The sequence below is a fragment of the Poecile atricapillus genome, chromosome 6 (assembly GCF_030490865.1).
Source record: "Poecile atricapillus isolate bPoeAtr1 chromosome 6, bPoeAtr1.hap1, whole genome shotgun sequence".
In the NCBI taxonomy this organism is placed as follows: Eukaryota; Metazoa; Chordata; class Aves; order Passeriformes; family Paridae; genus Poecile; species Poecile atricapillus.
In genome coordinates, this window is record NC_081254.1 from 32,655,148 (window position 1) to 32,678,954 (window position 23,807).

The 23,807-nt window shown below is 38.1% G+C and overlaps 1 protein-coding gene across 1 annotated transcript in view; it reads right to left on the bottom strand.

Moving 5' to 3' along the window:
* Nucleotides 1–2,200: 2,200 nt before the first annotated feature.
* The window catches only part of CACUL1 (CDK2 associated cullin domain 1), a 40,402-nt gene continuing 18,795 nt past the window's right edge, over nucleotides 2,201–23,807 (bottom strand). The window contains exons 4-9 of the mRNA XM_058841400.1: nucleotides 22,756–22,851; nucleotides 18,314–18,416; nucleotides 7,593–7,682; nucleotides 5,353–5,491; nucleotides 3,212–3,255; nucleotides 2,201–2,707 (exon numbers count right to left, since the gene is read on the bottom strand). Of these exons, the coding sequence (XP_058697383.1) occupies nucleotides 2,667–2,707; nucleotides 3,212–3,255; nucleotides 5,353–5,491; nucleotides 7,593–7,682; nucleotides 18,314–18,416; nucleotides 22,756–22,851 (513 nt within the window). The 3' untranslated portion in view covers nucleotides 2,201–2,666. The remainder of the gene's footprint in view (nucleotides 2,708–3,211; nucleotides 3,256–5,352; nucleotides 5,492–7,592; nucleotides 7,683–18,313; nucleotides 18,417–22,755; nucleotides 22,852–23,807) is intronic.

The following is a 23,807-nucleotide window of genomic DNA, read 5'->3' on the forward strand; positions in this document are numbered from 1 at the left end:
ATGCCAAAACATACAGGAATTGTAATGCCAAATTTACAACATAATACAGTGCTTAACAAACAGATTCCTCAGGCATGGGGGCCAGTGGTGACAATGCTACACAGGACTAGAAGCACCCAAGCCCTACTCAGTGCATACACAGTGAACCACACTGACAGGAATGCTTTACCTTTTGATGGAATTGTCTCTCTGGGAGTTTGTGTCCCAAACATAATGCAATGGAAAAGGAATGTTAAACCCTTGCCTCAGACATGAAGCACTACATGTTATTTACAAACCTGAACCAGTAAAACCACTTTAAGAACAGAGAAAAACTGTGATCACTTGACAAAGATGACAGAGCTTGGTTACTGTACTGTGTGAACCAGGATGGTAATGAAATTGTAAACAAACTTTAACCAAATTAGGTTAATGCATCTATTCTTAACTCAAGAATATTGCCATTTCAGCAGACAGTGATATTTAAAGCTAAGGACACTATCAGAGGTTTTATTTTTTGTTTAAAGCCAAAACTTTAAAAACTTGGAAGCTGGCAAATTATTTTTGTTCCCTATTAGCCTTCATTAATTCTCCACAGCACATTTCAACAAAATTTTTAAACCCCCTGATTTTATCTAATTCTGCTCCAATTTAAGTAACTGGTGGCAAAGTTGAAGCAGACACTACCAACACCTGAAAATTCCCTCTCAGAGTGGCTTGGTTTACACTGCTGGGGATGAGTTCAGACTGCTGGCATCGCTCTACATTAAACACAAAACACTGAAGCGTTAAGACTTAATTTAAAAAGAAACAATTCCTCAAAATTAAACAGGCTTTGCAAAGATGCAAAGAAAGACATAGGGAAATCATGTTTGAATCTGTCAATCCCAGCAGTGTCAAATTCATTCTTCCTCCCCTACCCTCCAACCAAACCACATTGCCAAAGTGGCTGATGAGCACTGATGGAATTAAATCCACTGACATAAAGCCTGGAAACAAAACAAAAAGAAACTTTGTCCCTGCCGCATCTATTTTTTTTTATTTTTTTTCTTGCATTTTGTAATGAACCCATACAAGCATAAAAGGAGTTGTGTTGGTATTTTGTGTTGTTTTTTTAAAACAGGCATAACAGTTGTGCCAATCAAAACTGAACAAACTTCTATTTCACTTCAGAAAGATTTTTCTTTTATATTACCAACCTATTTCTCCTCATAACTAAAGGTGATAAAAAATAAATCCATGGTAATGAAAAAAACCCAAACCCTGTAATCAAACTGCTTTTTCAAGTATGCTTTTCCCCTCATGAAAGAGCTGCTTTAGCCATACTGCTGATTAACCCACATCACAACGAGCAGACTCAGCCCCTAGCCCCAGATCCCGTGGCAATGGGCTCAGCTGGAGCTCCAGGACACAGGACTGGAAGCAGGAGGCAGATGGGCACAGGCACACTTTATATCACTCCTGAAATCCCTGATTCTGACTCTGTCTACTGTCACACAGCCCCATGGCATCCCCCAGCAGGAGAAATGGCACAGGAGCCCCAGAGTGATGCTGGACAGGTACCGCTGTTCAGCCCAGTGCAAATCTCGTGCTGATGGAGATGCACTTTGCAGAGCTACCAGACTGGAGAGTTTTGCCCAAGTTTTTACAGAGCACAACATAAACCACATCCTGGTATTTTGTTCAGTCTGGAATTCTCATCTCCATCTACTGCAATTATGGAATCACAGAATCACAGAACAGTCTGAGTTGGAAAGGACAAGGGTCATCCAGTCCAACTCCTGAGGCCAATGAAAAAGTCAGTGAGGGGGATTCTACAAGAGTTGGTCCCTGCATTAAACATCAATACATGTGAAAAATAAATGGGGACAAACTTCTAAGTCACTATTAGTGATCATGATAGGTTCAACTTTTCTTCCTTCTTCCTTATTTTCACTTCCCATCAATGCAAGAGAAAAGTGCAACTTTGCAGCATGTTTGTTCACATCAAGTTTTTCCTCAAGAACACATTTTGCAGTAACAAAATATGGTCTATAAAGTCGCAAAGTGCACAAGCTGAAGGCACAGAGTACAAACACATAGGAAAACAGATTTCAAAATATCAAATTAAAAAAAAAAAAGAGATAAAAGAAAAAATCTGGAATTCAAAACTCCCTGACAGAAGATACATTTATATGGGACCAACTCTTGAAAGGTGACAGGTTTTAAACTAACAAACAAATACTGCAAAATAATGAAACTTTATTCTTATTATTTGAGTAGAAGCTCCAGAAAATAACTTGAAGTTTAAAATCTAATACACTGACGTGTTAGCTAGTTTTAAGAATGTCCTTAATAATAAGAAAAGAGTGCAAAAAGGATTCTTCCATTCTAACGCTTTAGGAAGCTGCTGATTTCGGCTGCCCGTTTCCACTTTGAAAGGATTGTTTTTCAAGGTGCATTCCTCACAAAGGTTGCAGAAGAACTTGTTGATAGGCCAGACCAAGGAATTGTGTCTTTCAAAGTCATCTCAACTGTAGCAGCAACTGACATTTTAATATATAAAGAAGAAAGTCCAAAACTCTTCTTTGAGGCATAGTTTGTGTCAGAGCTTGAGTATCAGCAGTTGCCAAAGGAGGCTCCAGATAATACCTGTGCTCCTCCAGTGTCTGTTCTGGCTAGGAATAGAAGCTGATCCAGTATATTCACTATCTGTATCCCCTGGAGCTTGCACAAGCTGATGAGCCATCTGAAATTATAGAAGAAGTTAAGAAATTCTCTTATTAAACTTCCATATGATGTCCCTTGCCACTGTTCCCCCAAAACACAGAAGTATCTGCAAAACATTCTCAGTGTAAACAGAAGCTGATGCACCACATAAATGTCCATTCAGTCATTTCAGCCTGTAACAAGAGTTCATCATAAAACTGTGCAACATTTTATGGTAGGCAATAAAGTGAGCATACTCAGCTGAAAGCACATGAGGAAACTTGGTGGTAAGAGGGTCATAAAATCATAAAATGAGCAGAAGTTCACAACAGTACCAGAACAGACACCATTCCCCAACAGCTCTACATCTAAGCAGTTTGTATTATTTCTTGGCACAGTAAAGACTACATTGCAGACATCTGCTACATGTGGAGATGCTCCTGACACCTCCCCACCCAGAGAACCCAGAAGTCCACCACGACCTGAATGCCCAAGCTGTGAGGGGCTGGAGCCTGCTGGAGGGCAGGGCTGGATCTGTACTTACTGTAAGTTAACTCTTCTCCAGCTCTCTTGCGTGACTGGTCACCTCTGCAGGAAAAGGCAAAGAAAGGTGTTTTCATGATAACCTCAATTAAAGATGTCCTTGCTCCTCTGGAACTTCAAAGGTCCCTACCAACCCAAACCATTCTGTGATCTTCAAAACAACAGTGAAATACCTCAGCACAATCAGCAGCTTCTAGAAATTTAGGCAAAAAATACAAACATAGAAATAATACTACTACTGCAGGAACCTCAATTTACCAAAAGTATAAGCTGCATTTCACAGATTTAATTACCTCATCCTTTTGCTATAGACAGTAGGCTTGATCTCATAGGTTAATCTTTTACAGAATGAAGATGAGGAAAAATGCTCACCTGCAGTTACAGCATAAAACATGCATTATTTTCCTCACTTTGAATTCCTCAACCAAACTTTATAGAACTATGTAAAAAATTTCTGCATCTGTCAGTCTGGAAAGATGCTCCTGAATCTTATAGACTCTAAGTAAATCTGAGGTGACAGCATTTGCTCTTTAAGCAGAAGATTTTAGCACTTTATGGTGTTGATAAGCTGTGGTTCTTCAACTAGAGGCTGATGTGCAATTACTGCTGCTGAATACACCTCACTGTGCTGTGTTCTTCATGGTTATTGCTTTCAATCTTACTAATTCTGTAGGTGGCTGATAATAGTTCTGCTTACATTTCACCAGTTTCACACTGCTTAGAGAACTAAATGTGACATTTCAAGTACTAACAGTCTAAATCCACAAAACCAACTGGTTGGAAAGATGGTTTTCTTTAGTTACCTGAAAATGAGAGACTTGGCTGTGAAGTTCTTTGGCTGGTTCTGCAAGGAGGACAGACTATGAAAGGCTGGGGAGGGACACTGACCATTGCAAGGCAAAGTGCATCTCCATAAACCAGTTGGTTTTGTGGATATAATCATTAGTACTTGAAATGTAACATTAAGTTCTCCAAGCAGTGTGAAACTGGTGAAATGTACTTTAAGCAGAACTATTATCAGCCACCTACAGAATTAGTAAAATTGAAAGTTTGACAACACCAAATTGTTCCCTTTTCTGTTTTGTTCTGTACATTACATTCTTTTGTCAGCATTATATGCCTACTCAGTTAAAAATTCTCATACTTTTATTTCTTGAGCCAAATGCATTGCTTTTCTCAGCCCAGGGTCTTATGGTTTTATTTTTATGCTTATCTCTCAAAAAATTCTTTTCCTCAACAGACAGCCTTTACAAGGAAGAGTCTGCACCACGTCATTTGCATTTGGGTCAACAGTAGAGCTCTGAAGCTAAATAATTTACCAAGTTTTGAAGAGAGAGATGACCTTTGAGGAAAACCACAGGTCATGAAACCTAGAAATGCACCCAACACTAAACATAGCCACATCTAGTGGGTGTTCACACTACAGGGCCAGACTCCCAGCACTGCACAGGTAACAGGAAAAATGAAGATGTTTTCTCTTTATGAAGAAATGAACCTCTTGAGAGTAGAGCAGTTCCCCAGCCTGATCTTAGCTTTTCAGAGTACTGCAGAAATGGTGAAAAGTGCTGTGCCTTTGACTGGCAGAAAAAATAGAACAGTACAGAGCAAAAGGCACTGCCCAGAGGCAACAAGTTACAGTATGAACATTTTCTCCTGTGTCTTTTACTGTTTGTTCCTCTCCCTCTTCCCTCTCCTCGATTTAATATTCAGATGGGAAACATCTATTTAAAATAAACACCTTGCTTGTATAAATAGCTTTGAAAGTGGAGTAAGGAGAAAACTGACATTTTCAGAAGCACCACGAGTAAAAGAGAGCTTGTAGAAAATAAACAGCCAAAGTAAAGGTTGAAGTTGAACAGGAGCATGATCATGCAGTACAAGCACAACCAAAACCCAGAGATGCATGAACTGCAAGCAATCTGTTCAAAACATTTCAAGCCTTACAATCATCTACTGTTTGGGTACCATCTGCAGGGCTGTTAGTGTTCAAAAGACATTGAAAATAAGGCCATATTTCAAATTATGAGTTGTGAAGGTTCTTAATTAATTCTTAAATTATTTCTTCACTATTTTTAGGTGCATCCATTTTTACCATTTCAGCATTGTCCTGCACAATCACTACTAAAGATTAATAATTATTACCTAGTAAATCCATTCTGAATAAGCTCTCTTTGAAGTTTCTGGTCTTGAGCAGCATATTCCTGAAGCTCAGATTCCACAGCAGGGGGTAGAATATTTGGGATGAATTTAGAAAATAAAGCTGGTGCCATCTGTACCCATTCTGTAAGAAGACAGAAAACAATAACAAAATATATCAAAGAGATATTTTGTGAAAATGTTACTGTTTGACAAATGTAACTTTATTTTTAATACATTATAGGATCTTAAATTTAAAAAAAAAAAAAAAAGGAAAAAGGAAAACTCCCAAATCCACAGAAACCATGCCTTAAAGTGGAACAAATAATGAGATCAGATGTTTACATGAAGATAGAAAAATGACTATTTTCCTCAATCTCATCATCAAACTGAAATTCAGTTCCTGCTGCATCTCACAGGACCTGTTGAGTCCCTGGACACTCCTAAGGACAGGCAACTAATGATCAGCAAACTCACTTGGATAATCAGATAATGATTGTAACATTTTACTCCAGGAAATTTATCCCCAAAATGTACCCTTCTCTCCCCTGAGCCTTACTTGTAAAAAACACAGTAGTATCATCATCCAACCCTACTCCTCCATCCCCATTTCAAAAGAATTCATTCGTTTCTCTCACTGGTCTTCCAAAGCTTAGACATATGCTTTTTTAATGTTCATAATAAAATTCTAATGTACTAGTTCAGCTTCAAGACAGAAATGTGATTTTATTTCACTACACTGAACATTGTTTTACAGGAGCAGGACAATTTACCTTGAAGTTGCTTCAAGGCTTTAAGACTAAACAAGGGATGAAAATTGAGTTTACAGCAACTGTATAGCAAAGTTTGAGAAAAATAAATAGCCCTCAACTATTTCTGCAGCCAGACTTTTCACAGGCTGTAGGAGCTACCTGAAATTTGATCTTAGAAAAAAGTGGAGCTTTTTAATTCACTGAGGAGTACCACGAGTTTTTATGTAATTCCCACAGTCCTCCAAACTGACTGAGGGAGCACACGACCCCCTCATCCAGATCAGTGATAGAGGTCTTTAAAAGGACTGGCCCCAGTACTGAGCTAGGATTAAAAGAGAGTCTTTCTTCTCTGGCAACATTTGGAAGTCTGACAGCTGTTAGGACTCAGAATCTGGTTAGTCCCATGGTAGCAACCCAAAGCAGTGTCTGTGCTGTGGACAGCAAGACAGGGATCATCTGAAATGGAAAACTGAAATCACAAGTCCATCACCTACAATATGAAGTGTGGTCAAGGAACAACCACCCTGAACTGCTTTCAAAACAGTAATACTTTTATACTTATTTATACACCCTTCCTATCTTTGGTCCCGAACACTTTCTAAAACTGAAATTAGCATTGCCTTATAATTGATAGAATTATGTTAATTTTGCTGATGTAAATATAATCTTTGCTCACAGAAAGCGCATTTTGTACATGTGGAGTCCACTACACTCGTGATTTGTACACTTGCTAAATATTGCACTAAAGCTTTTTGTAAAGGATTCCCATTCTCATTTCTATTTCCATAAATGGGGATTGCAAAAACAGACTGAAGCTCAGGCACAATCCTTCTCTCAGGTACGTCACAGTAAGAAACTGTCAGGACTGTAAAAGGAAGTGAAACAGGTACCATTTATTTATGGATATTTTGAACACTTATTGTTTCTAAGAAGTTCTCAAGCACAGGGTAAGGCTCTCCTCAGTTCTCTAAAACTTAGAAGATTCTCATACAAAGTTGATTAAAATCTGCAACACCATTTTCCTTTAATATAACTGTTGTTGCATAAGATGTCACATTCACAAGTTAAATGAAGCTCTTCCATGAAATAATGCCAACAAAACAATGGCTTCATAAAGAAACAATCATTCACCTCATGCCAAAGACCTGTTGTTTGATGAGTGACTCTCAATACAACTTTTACCATTTCAGTTCTTCCAAATTTCTACCATGATTGCCTCATTAACATCCTTCTTATTTCTGCAGAGAAGGAATGGATCTCCTCCTTGCCTCCAGAACAGAGGACTGGGTTGCTGTTTTTATAAAAAGTATTTGGTGTTCACATGGTGCCTTGCCCAGGTGACAGGCAACAAGACCCAGGGTGGAACTGAGCAGTACAAGGCACAAACACAACACACTTTGATTGTTAACTGGGCATTAGCTAGAGAGTAGACACATTCTGGCAAAAAAATGAAAAGCACAAGATGAGATCAGTAGAAACATTCTTCCTTTTTACCTGGTCGTAGTGTATACAGGCCTTTCACAATATTTGCCATGGTTGAAGGAGTTATTTGAAACGGTGTTGACTGAGCTTCCAAAAGTAAAGCTGAAACAAAATTAACACAATCAGCAACTTTTCCATCCAAGAAATACAGGCTTTTATACATATTTTTTTTTAATAAAAAAAAATACAGTAATTGTGCTTTTTTTGGCACCTGATGTCCCCAAAAAAAGCAGCCACATATCTCATTTCAACTTATTCTCAAGAGTAATAAAACATCACCTTTAGACAGAAATATCCTGCTCAAATTAGGTATTGTGAGAATGTGTAATAACTTATTTTTCATTCATTGGAGGTAGCAAATGTTCGACAAAACCACTCAGGTGATGGCTTTTAATTATTCAGACACAGAACTGAAACAAACTCATACCAAGTGTGTTAAACACCTGAAGATCCACAAATCCTTACTTTACAGCATTTAGAATCCTGCACACAAAACTAAGGATGCACTGAAAGTCTACGCATGTGTAGTGCAAAAATTGTAAACCCTGAAGAATAAAAGTTGTTCCTTTAAACACAAGTTAATAATTGCACCTTCCTCTTGAGGAAAAACCGGCAAATAGCACATTTACTGTTTATATTGTGATGTAAGGTTTTTATCCTTATTTGTATTTACATAAGCTTGGCACATACATCTGAATTACAGAAACACACATAGACAAAAGAAAGAAATTAAGAAGGTGTAAACCAACTGCTGACTCTTGATTTTAATTTCTCTACCAAGAAGTTGAGCATCCTTCTATGCCCACCACAGGAGGAGAAATGACTCTTAAAATTTTACCTCTACTACACATCTCTTGGACTTACATTGGAGAAACTCAGTTTTTTTAAGCTTCAGAGCATCTCCACTAGAATACTTAAATAGAAAGAAAAATCTTCAGTAGCATGTTTTCTCTTCTCTTTCTGAAGCTGTATCACAGGGAAATTAAAACAAAGTACTTTCTTGTAATCTTCAAGTAATCAAAGTTGTTATATTTAATTGCTGTAGATGAATTTGTTTTGCAAAGAGCCATCTTAAAAGTGCTTGCTCATTTCAGCTGAAGCCTTGAGAGTGTGGAGAGACCATTTGTCCTGTAATGACATATTTACAGCCCCCTTCCTAAAGATTTGTCAAAGAGCCTCTTGGCAGCCAGGAAAGTTGGAAAGCATAGAATTAAAATGGACATAGTGCTTTATAATGTGACAGTAATGAAAAATCCAAATAATGTGTGTGCATATACAAATATTTATATCTTTAATTACTGTGGCCACTTCAGCCTAAGCATCACCAAGAGATTTGCAAAGTATCCAAAGAACAGTGAATTTGTTCTCCTAGACATTAAGCTACACGAAAAAATTATTTAAAACAAAAAATCTGCATTACTTTATTGCAGCTTCAGAAAGTAACATTTCTTATCTTGCTTTCTGCAAATGCACACATCACCTAAATGTGCTACAGTGCACATTTAAATCATTCACTCCTGATTTACAGCCAATAAATACAAGCATGACAGTATTATGTTCGACAAGATAACAAAGTAATGGCATAGATTTCCTGACTCTTAATAAAGAAAATTAAAGAATATCCTGTTCAATAAACCATACAGTATGAACTAACCCAGCTGGACATCAAGCCTTGAAAAATGAACAGCACTGCTGTAGGATTTGTGTTTTCAGAACAATTTCCCTAACAGCAAACAAGACTCCTCTCTGGGTAGAACCAAAAGATCTCAATGTAAATTTAAAAACAAAGTTGTAAACTAAGATGTAAAAACCTCTTCACACACAAATTCATCTTCAGTTTTGCAATCAAACAAAGACATTCATTCAATCCTGTATTCCTTCTTGAGAGGCTCAAAGAACAGAAACAGCTCTGCAAGACATGCTGAAATTATCTCTGTTGTTATTTTATAATCTTACAAAAGAGTAACAAATACTAAGGCTTTGACTCTTGTTTTATTAGAATAATTAGTGAGAGTCTACAACACAGAAATTACACAGCCTCCTTCTACCCACTCCCAGAACTGCACCTGCAGCATTTACAAAGATAAAGGAGGGAGAGGCAAAATAAAACTGAACCTCAGCTGAATGAGTGGTAATGACACCATGACACCATCTGACCACCTCCACAGTGCTCATGAATTAACACCACGTTCTACAGACTAAGCAACTAACATGAGAACAAGTTAATTAACCTGTAAAGAGTCCTGAAAATAACTGCTGGCAGAATCAAAGAAAAGAAGTGTGGGTTCCCATGATGAAAAACATTACATGCAGAGAGATAGAAAATGCTTTGAAATATTCTTGAACACAACACCCGAAATGGCCTCAAGGAATTTTGAGGAACAGTGAATGAACACTACTGGAGTAAGTGAGGTATGAACCTGCAACTTCAGATACTCTGCAGTAATCAAGCTACCCCAATACTGCACAGTAGCACTGTGCAAGGAGAACCCTGCCTCTGGATGAACATTTAAGCTATTTCCTAATTACAGTGGGGCACTTTGGACAAGATCCAGGAGCCCAGTAATTCCACGAGTAGCAGATGATATCTTAACAAGTTCAAATTCACTTGTTCATAACTCAAGACTGATTTGCAAAACCTAGGGTTTAGCTGTTCTAAAAAGCTTTTTCTATCCTTCAACATTCATTTGAAAATAGATCTTACTTAGGGAAAATGTAACTTTTCTGGCACAAGAGTAAAACTTTTGCATGTTAGTACAAGGGCTTTTTTCCCCCTCTGGAGTAATTTAACAGAACTACAAAGTAAGCTAATTTAACAAATCATACCTAAGTATGACTTAGGCAGATGTGTTCAAAGTTGTAACTACTCTGCAATACACATTAAAAAAATTAGAAACCATATTCCCACTAAAAGCAACCCCAAGAGCTTCCACACCAGGGCATTAGTCAGCTGCTGCTCTTCAGTCTCCAATAGCAGCAGAACCCATTGCTCAACATCAAACAGATACTGGAGATCTTTGTCCTGCTGTACAAACTGTGCTTTTCAGGACTTAATGCCACTATGTATGCAATGTCTATATTATTGTGCAGAGTTACAACTTCAATACTTCCAGGGAATTGAGCCCTTACATAAGTGCACAGCATTTCTGTCCCTTGGGAGAATCTGCAGATCCCATGGAATCAAATCTGCAGTGGGATAAATTACCTTTCCTTCAGCCAAATTATTCTGGGTCCATCTGACCACACAAACCTTTCCACTTCACGGGGATAAAATCCCGATCACCTTGAAGATGGTAAGATGGTTCCTTTATCCCAGTCCATACAAAGCACTGGATTGAACCCCGATGCCAACAGCAATTAAACAGGGAGGGAATTGCCACAGCTGGCAGCCAAAATGCAGCTGGAAATTTCTGTTGTTGGCATTTTGGGTTGTGGTTTTCTGTACGTTGGTCAGGTTTTTGTGTTTGTTTTTTAGTGTTGTTGTTTGGCAATTTTGGTTTGTTGGGGTTTTACCTGCTATGTATTTTATTATTAAATTGTCTGATGAAGTCTGATCATATCTTACCTCTTTACTTCTTCACTCTTCACTACAGTTCCTCCATGTTAATTATTGATCTAGAACTCCTAAAGCTTTTGAATGAAAACTGACTTTCTCTTTGGCTTAACCCTCACATTTGCAGTTATATCAAACTCCTCATGATCTTGGGGCTTTGTCTTCCTTTAAAAATAAAATTTTACCTTAAATTCTTTACAAGTTTGCAATGAATTAAAATGTAGATCAGAAAAAAAAAATACATTTTTTTTATTATGTGTTTCCCACTAGGCATTTAATAAAGCCCCAGCTTACTTTTAAAATATTCATTACACAGACCAAAAGCTTTATTAAGTACATAGTAAAAATGCTACAAAATAAAAATTCTGAGTCTTAATCACATGGAAAATATTCAGTGCTGCAAAAAGAATAAATATGAAAAACAAAGCTATAAATGTGGAGATATATGCTTTTGGATTAGTGTAATTGGAAAACAGGGTGGTATTTTCACATTTAAAATTTTATGAGGTCTTATTGAAATTGGAATATTATTCCTATTTCTTTGCCAAGGAGCCAGATTAACCATGGTGGTCATTACCTGAGACTGCATTTTCCAACTTAATTTGAGGTGCTGCAACTTAATCAACATGAAACAAGGAAAATAAGAAACATAGCTGCAACTTTTTAAAATGGCCTGGAGTTCTTTCATGAAAGGTTTAGTTCAGAGACAAAATTTACATATAAATTGTTATTTAAAGGATTTGAACGTGTTCTACAATACTTGGTAACAACCCAGACTGCTTCCAGTATTGTTACAACACAATTACTTAGTCCTTAGCTGTCAAATTACAGCTGTGATTTCAATATTAGTGATATTATTGATATTACTGATTAGTGATATATTATTAGCCCCCTTAAACTGCTGAGTATGTAAATATTGATTATTCCATCAGATCTGCAGAGAAACATTAAACAGCTACAAAATATCTCTTAGTTAGACCTGGAGAGAGTAAAGGTGTCTGCTGAGGTCTAAGAAAAGGGTGACATTAATGTGACAAGAGTTTTGAAGGAATGGTTGACTTTCCTGCAATAGCAGCATCCCAGCACACGCTCCATGGGCTGGAAAAGAAGTGGAACAATACTGCAGTTGATTTTCACTACCAGTTATCTGTGTCTATCAATATTTGGAAGGAAAGAAGGAAGGAGAGGAATGAGAACTTTGTTTAGAAGGTCAGAATTGGAAACTTAAAGTGATTCAACTATTTGCCAACATAAAATAAACTAGAAATTAAATACTGAAATTCACAATCCTGTAGATGCATAAAATTATTTTAGAATTATTTTTAATGAAGAACTTTAGAATAAGTGTATCCCTTCCCTACATCCCAAAAAATGGACTTTTTTATGCTACAGAAACCTCTTGCCCCACCCCCCCAAATCAATTACTGTCAAAAGCTGGAACCTCAACAGCTTTATATCTGGGGAAAAGACTACATTAGTTTTTTATTTCTGAGGAACTCCAACAGAAAACACCATGGTTTAGTCTGGCACAAACACACTGGAATTAACTGGGATTTTCTCCTAATGCTCTGCTACCTTTCTTCATTTTTAAGGCCCCGAGAAAGAAATCTCATTTCATTTTACCTATCCTGACACATATGCTAATTCTAAGGACAGAGTCACTCAGCAGACCAGTAATTGTGCCTTTTTTAATACTCCTTTTTCGAAGAAATTTCCCTTTTTTTCTGTCTCAAACTTAAAAAGCAAGAAATACAGTTTATGAATGTGGCAGAGTAGAGTTGTGCAGATTTTCTTCTCATACTAACTTTTCAGTTTTAGGAGGAAGCAAAGCAGTGTCTAGAGGCTGAGTAACATCCAATGTATTACAGAAGGGAAGAGCCTCAGTAATCAAAAAAGACACTTTCAAAGCACACTACTTCTGTCATCACAGTAGTCACTCTGAATCCCAAACCAAAATGAATAATGATTTTGAACTCTTGAGGGCAGTTCCTATAGTAAAGCTTTAATTCAGATTAGAAATGTGATTTTGAAGCAAATTCACTGATCATCCCCACTCTGCTGCTCCTAGGTTGGTATGACAGAGCTACCTTGGAGCATATTACTTTAATTCCTTTGGACCAGATTAAACCAAATGTGCTCAAACTGCTACTCCTGGCACTTTATCCAAAGCAGCAGACAAGAACAAATGGGAACTAAAACTCTCCAAAAAGCAGGGGAAGGTCAGCACTGGGTCCTCAACACCAACACGAAGGCGTTTCATATTCTGCTCCCTTTACACCACCCCACTTATTAATGCAGATGTAGCCAAAACTATGAAATGAGACCCTCAGCTCTTCCTACAGGGCCCAAAGCTTTCAGATAAAAGCCTGTGGTTCTGCTGCACCAAACTTACAAATGACAAAATCAACTCAGGACAGACACTCAAGTACAAGATCCTTTTCTTTACGAAACACAGTCATTAGATGTGACATGGAAATGAGAAGCACAAAGAACAACTTCCTCAGTGTCAGCAGCATACAGAAAGGCTGGGGGCAATGCTCTCTGCAAGAAGCTGAGAAACCATGAGATTGTTTTCTCCCCTTGTCAGGGTGTTTTCTCTGCAGTTGGTGCATCAAGGCAGTAACAGGCTGCTTCTCATGTGCAGATTGTTTGAGACAGATGTCAAAATTGAGGGGGAGGGAAGAAACACCACCTCAAACAGGGTGAATGTCAATTCAATCTATCTTTTTCTTGTCTATCTGTGCCAAAGGGTGAGACATGGGGAGTGAATAAAAAAACCCAACACACATCAAAACAGACCCCTGTGGTCTCTGTTGTAGCTGTAGAGTCAGGCCATGAACTTGGCATCAATCACACTCCTTCCCTCAGCCTTTTGCAGTGCTCCTCTCAAACAGAGTTCTGTATTCACAAACAAAAGCTGGATATGGCATTTATTAATGACAGGCATTTTGTCAAAGCAGCACACAGCCAAAGAGATGAGGGGTGTCCCTTGCTTCACTGACATCAACAGGCTTTGGGAGGTCAGCACAGCAAAACACAGCTGCTAAATACACAGGGCTGGGTGCCCGCAGAGCAACAAACACTCCTGCTGAGGCACTGCACAACAGGACAATCCCTGCACAGGGAACATCCTCCCTGCTGCATTCATCAACCTCTAACACATAGAAATAGATTCATTCTCTACAATTTTGCATTACATTTCTACCTGCTGAATCAAAAAGCTGGACAACCTCATTTTTAAAGAGCTGTTTGTAACCTTTCCCAATGCTCCAGTTAGCTTTTCTGGTACTTTTCAGAAAGCAGCAATGCATTGGAAATATCTTCCCTGTTTTTATAAAGGAAAAACCTTTTCCAACATAAACAGCCCTTCTATTGAACTTTAATACACCTCCAACAAAAAAATAAAGAAAATGGAACAACAAGATCTCTTCCCCTCATCTGAATCCAAGTGACCCTGATCCAAACCTGTCACGTGTAAAAACCTTCAGAGAAAATATTTCCTCTGTAACTAACTAGAAACTGAAAACATAATGAATTAGGCTGTGAGTGGTCTCCCTCCTCCTGACTTTTTTCAAAGAACTTTTTCTTGGAAACCATGAGAAAAACTTCTACTTTGGCAAACATATTTGATATATTTTTACACTGGGTTTTAGCTCTGAACTCAGACAGGCACTGACATAAAGACTTACATTTAACAACTGCCTACATGCCTTTAGAAACCACACAAAGTGACCACTCTGTGTGCTGAGGCTTCAGTGGCTACTTCTGCAATTACTCCAAGAACAAAATCAGAAGTGCTGCACAAAGCTATTTTCCCTCTGATAAAGTTCACCTGACTTCCCAGTTGAGTAACTACTGCACAAAAGTGTGGCCAGATGTTTTTTTGGGAAGGATCAACTTGTACTGAATGATCTGTACCAGCAGATTGCTCTTTCAGGAGTGAAAAACACCTCTTGAACTCAAAACAGTAATATCCAATATCCCAAAGGAGAAGAGTGGCAGTTACTTGCAAATACTCTGCCACTTAATTTTACCAACTGCAAGTACCAGAAATAGAGAGTTTCAGGAGCTGCTATTCACTTCCATGCAGTAATTGCCATTTTTCTAGATGAGAATACACAGGCAGGATGTTTCCAGGGCACGGAGATTGCACTGCAGGACTATCAGAAGAGACAGTGGCTGCATAAGAAGAAAATAAACCTATTCCTGAGTTTTTCTGCTTACAAGTCACCTCATGGAGGACTGTAGCAGGAACAAAGACAACATTCTCCACCACCCTTCCCTAGTGACATGGGGATATTATCTGTAACTTCTCCCCCTCCCACTCTCACTTCTGAATCTGCCTGTAAATAAGATGCTGTATCTTTCCTTGTTACATTCAGTTAAGCAGTTCTGCACACAGTAACTTCTCCCAAGCCACTGAATGCACCAGTCTTATCAGCAAGAGCCAGCTCTGGTTTTGTAAGGAAAATAACCCCGTTATATTCACTTAGTTCAAATGTACCCACTCTAATTTGAATTGAACTGACTTGATAAATGTGTGAGTGCAAAAGTGTTTCACAAACAGCTGTGTTCATGTATCTGTGTATTGTGGGTTTTTATTATGTATTTACTTTAACTAATGAGAAGTGCTCCAGATAGTAAAGTGCTTTTAAAAAAAAAATAAATTAATCAATCAAACCCGAATTGGAACCAAATTGGCATTAGTACAGGAAAAAAATGTCCAAGTAATGTTCACTTAGGCAATATTTCCTCTGTAAATAATGAATTGACACCTTGATCACTCAAATTTTTGCAACCAAGCGCTCAGAGAAGTGCTCCCACCACAAAGACAAGCGATGATCTTGCACCTTCCTGCCTCCCCCCAGCCAGCAAGGAATGAGGGGACTCAGCCTGAGGGAACCTGAGCGAGATCAAATGCCAAGGAAGAGATCAGGGCTGGACTGCTCTTCTGGCTTCTCTCCCCCTGTCTTTCTGAAGTGGAGCAGGAACTTGTTCAAAAATCAAATGAACCAGAAATGTACTTAGAGTCCTTCCTGAACACTGCTTCAAACAGAAATGTGAGCTCTCAGAGCTTCCAGGCTCTGAGACAATGACAAGGTACTGTAAACAAAACCCACTTTGCACAAACATAGCAACAAATTTCAGAAGCGAGAGCAGATGTTATTCTGACCATCCAAGTCTAGATCACAAATGGATTAAATCAGTTTTGTAACTTGTTTTTTTTTTCCAGAGTGAAGGTATGCTTCCTCTCACTGAAGTGGTAGTTGCAGCATCTCTTTAACAGCCCCAGGACTCCATTTTTCATACGAATCACAACTTCCTTGACTTTAATTTCCAAAGTATCCCCATTCACATCTGTACTTTTTTCCCCTCACAATACACAAATACTTTTTTGTTGAACCAACTCTGTATCAAATATCAGCAAAGAGCACCATACACTGGTACACTGGAAAGCAAAGTAAATAAACACCAATTGCATTCTATTTTTATAGAGCCCTTACACTTCCAAAAAGGAAGATACTACTCATCTATTTTGGTTTAAATTTCAGGAAGCTAGAAAAAACAGCTGAGAAAGGCAGAAAAAAATACAATAATAGAAGTTTTTCAGCACATCTGTGATACTACATCATGTGCTATGCATCTTCAATTCTTTCCCAAAAACCTGTTAGTAAGTTTAAAATTTTACTTAGGCATACTTTAACTCAATTTATAGATCCTCTTATCAAAGATTTAATTAAATCAGATCACAGTTAGGAGTTAATGCTTGTCAGTATTTATCATCTTACTCAGAAGGGAGATAAAACCCAAATAAGTTAGCTTTAATAAACTGATGGTCAGACTGAAATGAACACAAGGAAATGAACCTCTTGCTCATTACACAAGAGACTTCACATACAGCAACACAGACGGCTTACCTTTATTTTATTATTTTTTTTCATTTTACTTCTGCAATTAACAGAGCCAGGGAAAAGTATTTATGATTCCACACACACACACACAATGCCACAGGTCTTTTCTGTTCAACAGTTCATCTGCCATTTCTGTTTGAAGCTGCTATTATCACTGCAGAAAGTTAATTACTTAGCAACAACACATCTGACATCGCTTATATCAGAGGTTTAGTCATTGTTAAACCTTTGCTTTGCCACTGGAAAAAAAAATTCTTTGCCTGAAAAATGCAAACATTTTAAGGCAATATCAGGCAAATTTTCCATTATCTTTTTGCAACAATCATCTTACCAGGTTTCATACCAGTAACTCTCTTTGGCATAAAATAAAACATCAGGCCCATGGCTGGGTATTTCTCATTGTTCTGCTGTTTTAAAGGTGATGTGATCTGCTCTTAGTGACACTTGTCCAGATGGCAAGAACTTCATCAGAGCTGATGATCTCCCATCCCTGTAGCATGCCAGGCTCCCTGACCTTGCAGTCACGCTGTTTTACCCACCCCTCTCTCAGGAAGCCACCTCTCAGGGAGCTGCTTTCCCCAGCCCTTGCCTGCAAAGAGCAGGGCATTGCTACCCAAGCAAAGACTAAAGGAGCAATGAACTCCACTCCCATTGCTCTAACGCTTTGCAAGCTGTCCTTCTGAGGGGCCAGCAGCGAGGTCCCTGTGCTCACACAAACACTCTCAGAGCTGGCAGGTTTCACACAAACACTGTGGTTCACCACAGGAGTCACACTTCCCGTTCAGTGCTCCTGTGGGTATCACTTGAAGCACATTATATTTGCATTAACCCATTAACCTAAGACAGAAAGTGCTGCCAGCATTCTGCAGTTCACCACCTACAGCAGAACTCGAGCACATCATGACAATAACCCCAGAGGTATCACAGCTCTCTGACCACACCATGTTCATAATGACACCTGTCAATATTTTGATAATGAAATTGAAAAGTAACAACATAAACAACAGAACAATGAAACATTCATTCTGCCATAATCACAAGGGAAAATAAATATCGGTTCCCCCCGATCTCAAGCAAAGCATTACTTCATACAAAGTCAGATTTCTGAAAAAATAAGCCGAAGTGTGTCACATTTCCTCATGCCTCAGAGGAATTTGTACTGAAGTTCACTAATATTTGGCATTTTATGTCCATTTGCTGTGGATTTCCACAACATCTGAAAGCTCTCCAGGCTTCCATTATAAGAAGAATTCAACAGCTTTACTTACGCATTAGGTTGTAAATGTGCTTTTCTGCAACATGTTCCGTAAACAGCTTTATAAGGTCATCTTTTAAGTCTCTGTTTAGCTTGGTTTCTATGTAAAATTTATTCTGGAAAATAAGACAGAAGTTTTCAAGTTTGTTTCTCATAATAGCAAATAAAGTAAACTTATTTTTTCTCCCTGAATAAAAACAGTTCAGAATATTGAAGCTGTAGAATATTTCACCTTGGTGACTGCATTTAAACTATATAGAACATTCCCATGCAACAAAAATATATAGATGACAAACCTACTTACATACAGCCATACATATTTATTTTGTTTTCTCTGTCTACAGCTGTACCTCCATAACAATCCAGACTGGAGAGTTTGTATACAAAACACTTCATTTAAGAACTCCTAGAAAATTTTTAAGTTCTCTTAACACTAAAATACAGCTGGACATCATCTTTGTAATGAAAGAATGTATTTTTTTCCAATGACTAAAAGCAATTAAGCCATTAAAATAGATGGAATACAACAATAAATCATCAGCATAACTATCCACTTCTGTGGTTCATTGACAGTCTCAGGGGACAACTACTCACAATGAATCAGTTGTGGAAATAAGATATATACAAAACTACACAAAAGCGAGCAACAGTAAAATTTTTAGGATTCCATTACTTTGACCAATTCAACATTAATAAAGAACTCATCTCTTTGAGGGAAATTCAAAGATAATTCTATTCATGACTTCCTTGAGGGCCCCAATACCTAATGTACTATTTGGTACCAATGCTCCATTTCCTGCAATTAACAGCAAGATTTCCTTTCTCTGTCTTATTCATAGAAGTGTTTTAAAAGCTGTGGGGGAAAAAATTGCTTCAAGATAAATCTCCTACCATTAAAAAGCTAATTTGGAAGTAGAACAGCCTAATTAACTAATTTGGACAAATGGTGCAGAAGAGTTAAACAGATAATCCAACAAAAAATAATCCACAGGAACACTTATCTGAGAGATTTACTAGAAGAAGGGATATCTTAAGGGAGGAAGGTTTTTCCACACTTTAAATCAAGTTTTTATCCTATTCTTTATAGCATTTAACAAAACCAGAACAATTCAGAACACAGAGCAATCCTCATGTTTTTGTGAGAAACCCATTCTCTTGGGCATTATCAAAACTACAAACACACCATAACAATCTGTCCAGACAGAAACCCCTCAAACTTTTGAGAGAATATTCACCAGCAGTTATTTCCCTTTAATAAAGATTGGACCTGGTACAACAAAGGCAATCTGAGGGTTAAATACATGCCCCTAGTATACCTTGAGTTTGCTGCAGTGTTGGACAGCAGCCTTAAGATGATTTTTTTTTAATTTGCTAAACTTGCTGCTGGTGGTTCCCCCTGATACCCTGAATTTATCCTGTTTGTAGAGATTTTATCAAGGACTAGGACTCAGTTGTTTCCACCACCTGGGTCTGTGAACAGAGATTGAGGGAAAGGCTCTGCACACAGAATACCCTAATTAGAAACAGACTAACTTATTGGTAATGGTTTTGGTCAATGGTGAACTGCCATTGCAACAGAAACCCACAGCAACTAAAGACACATTCTGAGGAATTGTTAAGCTACACACCACACTACAGCCTTGCACCAGATAATTTTCCCAAACCAGTTTGCACAAGATGTGCAAATTATGATGCCTCATTTTGCTAAGGCGCTGGAAAACCTAAACTTTTAATTCTAGTAATTTCACTACTAGAAAAGCAACAAAAACCTCCCAGCAGTTACAAGACAGTACAAATACAGAAGAAATGCAAAATACTCTTTTCACATTTGCTCACTTGGAAACATATTTCCAAAACTATGTGTGAGCTTAAATAGACAATGAAAAAGCATCTAACTGTAGCACTTTATTTCCAATCCACAGTGCTGAAAAGAGCAGAAGAGCTGTCACCTCCTCCATTCTTGTTAGGGGTACATCAGGAAGATTTTCTGTATAACTTGTCACTACCTAGGCTGTGCCAGTATTTCTTGAAAAATGTCACAAGTCACATAAAGGCCTAACTGACATGTAAAAGGTAAGCAGATGTGAGTAACTGAGAAAGTCAGATATGATACAAACATGAATTCTACAAACCTTACAATAAAGCAATCTGACAAATATTAAAAGATAAAAATCAGTTAATATTAAGAGGAGATCAATAGGTACTTGAAAGAAGAAAACACAGTATATAGGTGCACTTATCACATCATACATATATTTGTGTACACAGAAACACACAAAATGCCCTCTAGCTGATAAGAAACAAAGTGCAATACAATCCCTACCCAGTAGGGATAACAACATTTTGGAGGCAATGAAAAAATTTCAACTATCCCAAAACCACAGTGCTCACAAATGTTAGGCTCATATAATGTGATAACAGATTTTCAGCTATATCTATATCTATATATTCAGCTATATCTCTATATATATATTATTCTGTGTGTTTACAGATCGTAAACACACAGAATAATCTCACTTAAATTTACAAAATAGCTTTCTGCTAGGAACAAAGCACAGTGTATGAAGCTGACTTCCAGTTTAATTTGCTTTACCTTCAGTTATATCCCTGAACTTCTGAAAGAGCCTAAACCCAGGGAATCTAAGAGGGTCTTTTGGCCTCCATACTTTTCTGACAAATCTGCTGCAGCAGCCTAAAACTGAAAAAATCCATCACCGTGTGAAAAAACTAAGTGCTCCCAGGAAAAGGAGGAAAAAGAAAACTCCCTCAGTTGCAGGGTCAGTCCTCTCAGCCACCCCTCCTGATAAGCTTGGAAACACACAGAGGGTAAGAAATCACCTTTCCTGCTCTGGTATATACCAGGAAAGAAAAGTGCTGCTGCTGCTTTTAAGACACACAGGATTAAGACAAAGACAAAATATTATGCCATATTCCAGTTCTACATAAAAGCTTTAGTTTTTCCTCAGCTTCCTTAATTTTAAAAATATTTAAATGCTTATTAAAAGTTTTCCTACGCAGCAATATAATTATCCTTTCAGAACAAAGTCCTCAAGAGCAACTCAACAGCCTTGGAAACCCCTGATTAAAGCAATCACTGAAACGGAAAGCCTCATCACCCCTGACATAAAGGCAGAGTTTAACAACTTTGACCACTTCAAAATGCTTTGAAAAGTACCTATTAAAGTAACTGCAAAGCTGTAATTTAGACTGTAATTAGGCTTTCACCTCTTGCAGTTGTTTTTCCATTGTACTTTTGGACCAAACAGAGGAAACTGTTGCTGCTGTATGAGAAAACTTGATTAGACACTACAATGTAAGATTGTAAGAGCACCTGTACACAGAAATACTTCCAAATGCATACAGAAAAAACTAAGACATTTAAAACACATTTTTTCACTCTGACTTCTCTAGACATATTTCCCACGTCATGCAAAATACAGAAATTATTTCAGTGAAAAAGTATGACAGCTAATTTGCCATTAGCCTTATAAACCAGCTGTACAGCTGAGCCAAGTCAGCATTGCTTTTGGCAGCAAGAGGAACTAACAGGTAATAGAACCAGATAAAAAGGCAGATTAGAAGATATCACGTTCAAGAAAGGCAAAGTCCTCTTTAATCAACAAATCTGTATGGTAACATAATGCCAAAATATGGTAGTAAGTTACCTAAATTCACTGAGACACAGAAGAGCCTCCTAAAGGCTACTGCTTCACAAACTCTGAAACTACCAATGCGAAAAACTCTTCAGAGTTTGAGGCTTATTTAATGCTTTTGTTATTTTATTTTTTTTTTTCACTTCTAAGTGATGGCAAAACAAGTACAGTTTCTGGGAGATGGACAAATTTCAAGCTTAAGTTATTCATGATAAAAAAAAAAAAAAAAGGCAGTGCAAGTTTTGGTATTTGGACAAAAAAGATGCAAATTATTGGCTTCTGAAGCACTCCAAGTACACCTGACAGTGCTATGAACATTATTTTGCCTTCATCCATCCAACACTCTGACTTGCTTTATTAAATGATAAAGACATTTCCAAGACAAATTTCTTCCTGTCTTTTCTGAATCTGTACTATTTGAAAGCAAAAAATAATCATGTCCACAACCTGCTCAAACTAAGAAGACAAAACTCAACCAGTCAATAAATGATCTCTGTTCAAAAAGACATAAATAATGAACTATTTGAGATGGCCGTTTTCCTTTTAAAATCAAAACCATTCTCCCCACTCCCAGGAAAGAAGTATTAGGGCAGCAACTGCAAAACTCTGCATTTAAAAAGCGTGGCTTCCCCTTCCTCTCCCCATACAATTTGATCAGTATTGTTAGGCAGGCACCAAAACTAGGTATGAATCGTAAGTTTTACATGTCAGAAATCATTATAGCTTCATTTTATTCTTTTCACTTTCAGTCAGCATCTTGTGTATGGACATATTTATTTGAAAATAATTTTCTAAAACTTACCATATATATGAAAAGAGGCACAATGCTCTGCAATGCTCCCATATACTGTCCAAGAGCTACGTTAAATCTTTCAATATAGAGATCTGGAGGGCTGGCCTGCAAGAAACCGTAAAAGTCAGGTTGTAATTTGAACAAGAGAAAGATCTGGAACAGCATGGGCTATGCTTTCATAGCAAACTCAAACAACTACAAAGGATTTGATGCACTAGGTCCACACAAAGCAAGCCACACATCATTCCAGAGTTTCTGCTCTATCTCCCTTCAGTAACTAGGTTTTGCCTAGGACTACACATCAGTGCCCAGCACAAGGTCCATTCAGTCAGAAATACAGTGAGCCTATAACAAGCTGACATTTAGCATATGCAAATAAAAACACCTTTTAAAGACCAGAGGTTTGTTTTGAAAGCACCAGCTGTCATGCCTAGAATCCATAACCAAATCTGCACAAGTGCTGCAGTGTGTGCTCCCACCCCCCTGAGCTTTCACTCCACCAGGGCAGGGTGGCATAAAGCTGCTGCTTTGCAGCTGAGCTGGTGAGTGACACACGTTCCAGCTCCAGGAAACACTGTCCTCCACAGAAAACCTTTCTAAGTTACGGCTGGGTCACCTCGGGCAAGGCAAGTGGTCAGGGGGTTCAGCTTCACAAAGAAGCAACATCTTCAGAGAGAGCTTTGCATTCAGGTCTCATGCTCCAGGTCTGGCCTGTGGAAATCTCCAGCTCATGGCATCCCCCTGGAGCCCCAGCCTAAACTTGGCTACACAAAACCCAAATGTGCTATTTTCTGGCTACAATACCCTATTTCCCAAAGAAGGGGATAAGGAAGCTTAAAAGATGTGTTCAGCAGCAGGTGAAGTTAAATGGAGAAGAGAACCAGAGGAATGGGAAGCACTGAGCACTATTTCTGTTACAATATCCATTTGGAGGCCTGCAGGGGAGCTGCTCTGGAGCATTCAGAAGTGCACTTAGACACCCACAGCGGGAAGCAGAGCTACAGCAATGTCTTCCTCCACTACCCACTTCTCTACCCCAATCCTCCCCCTTACACTGCCCT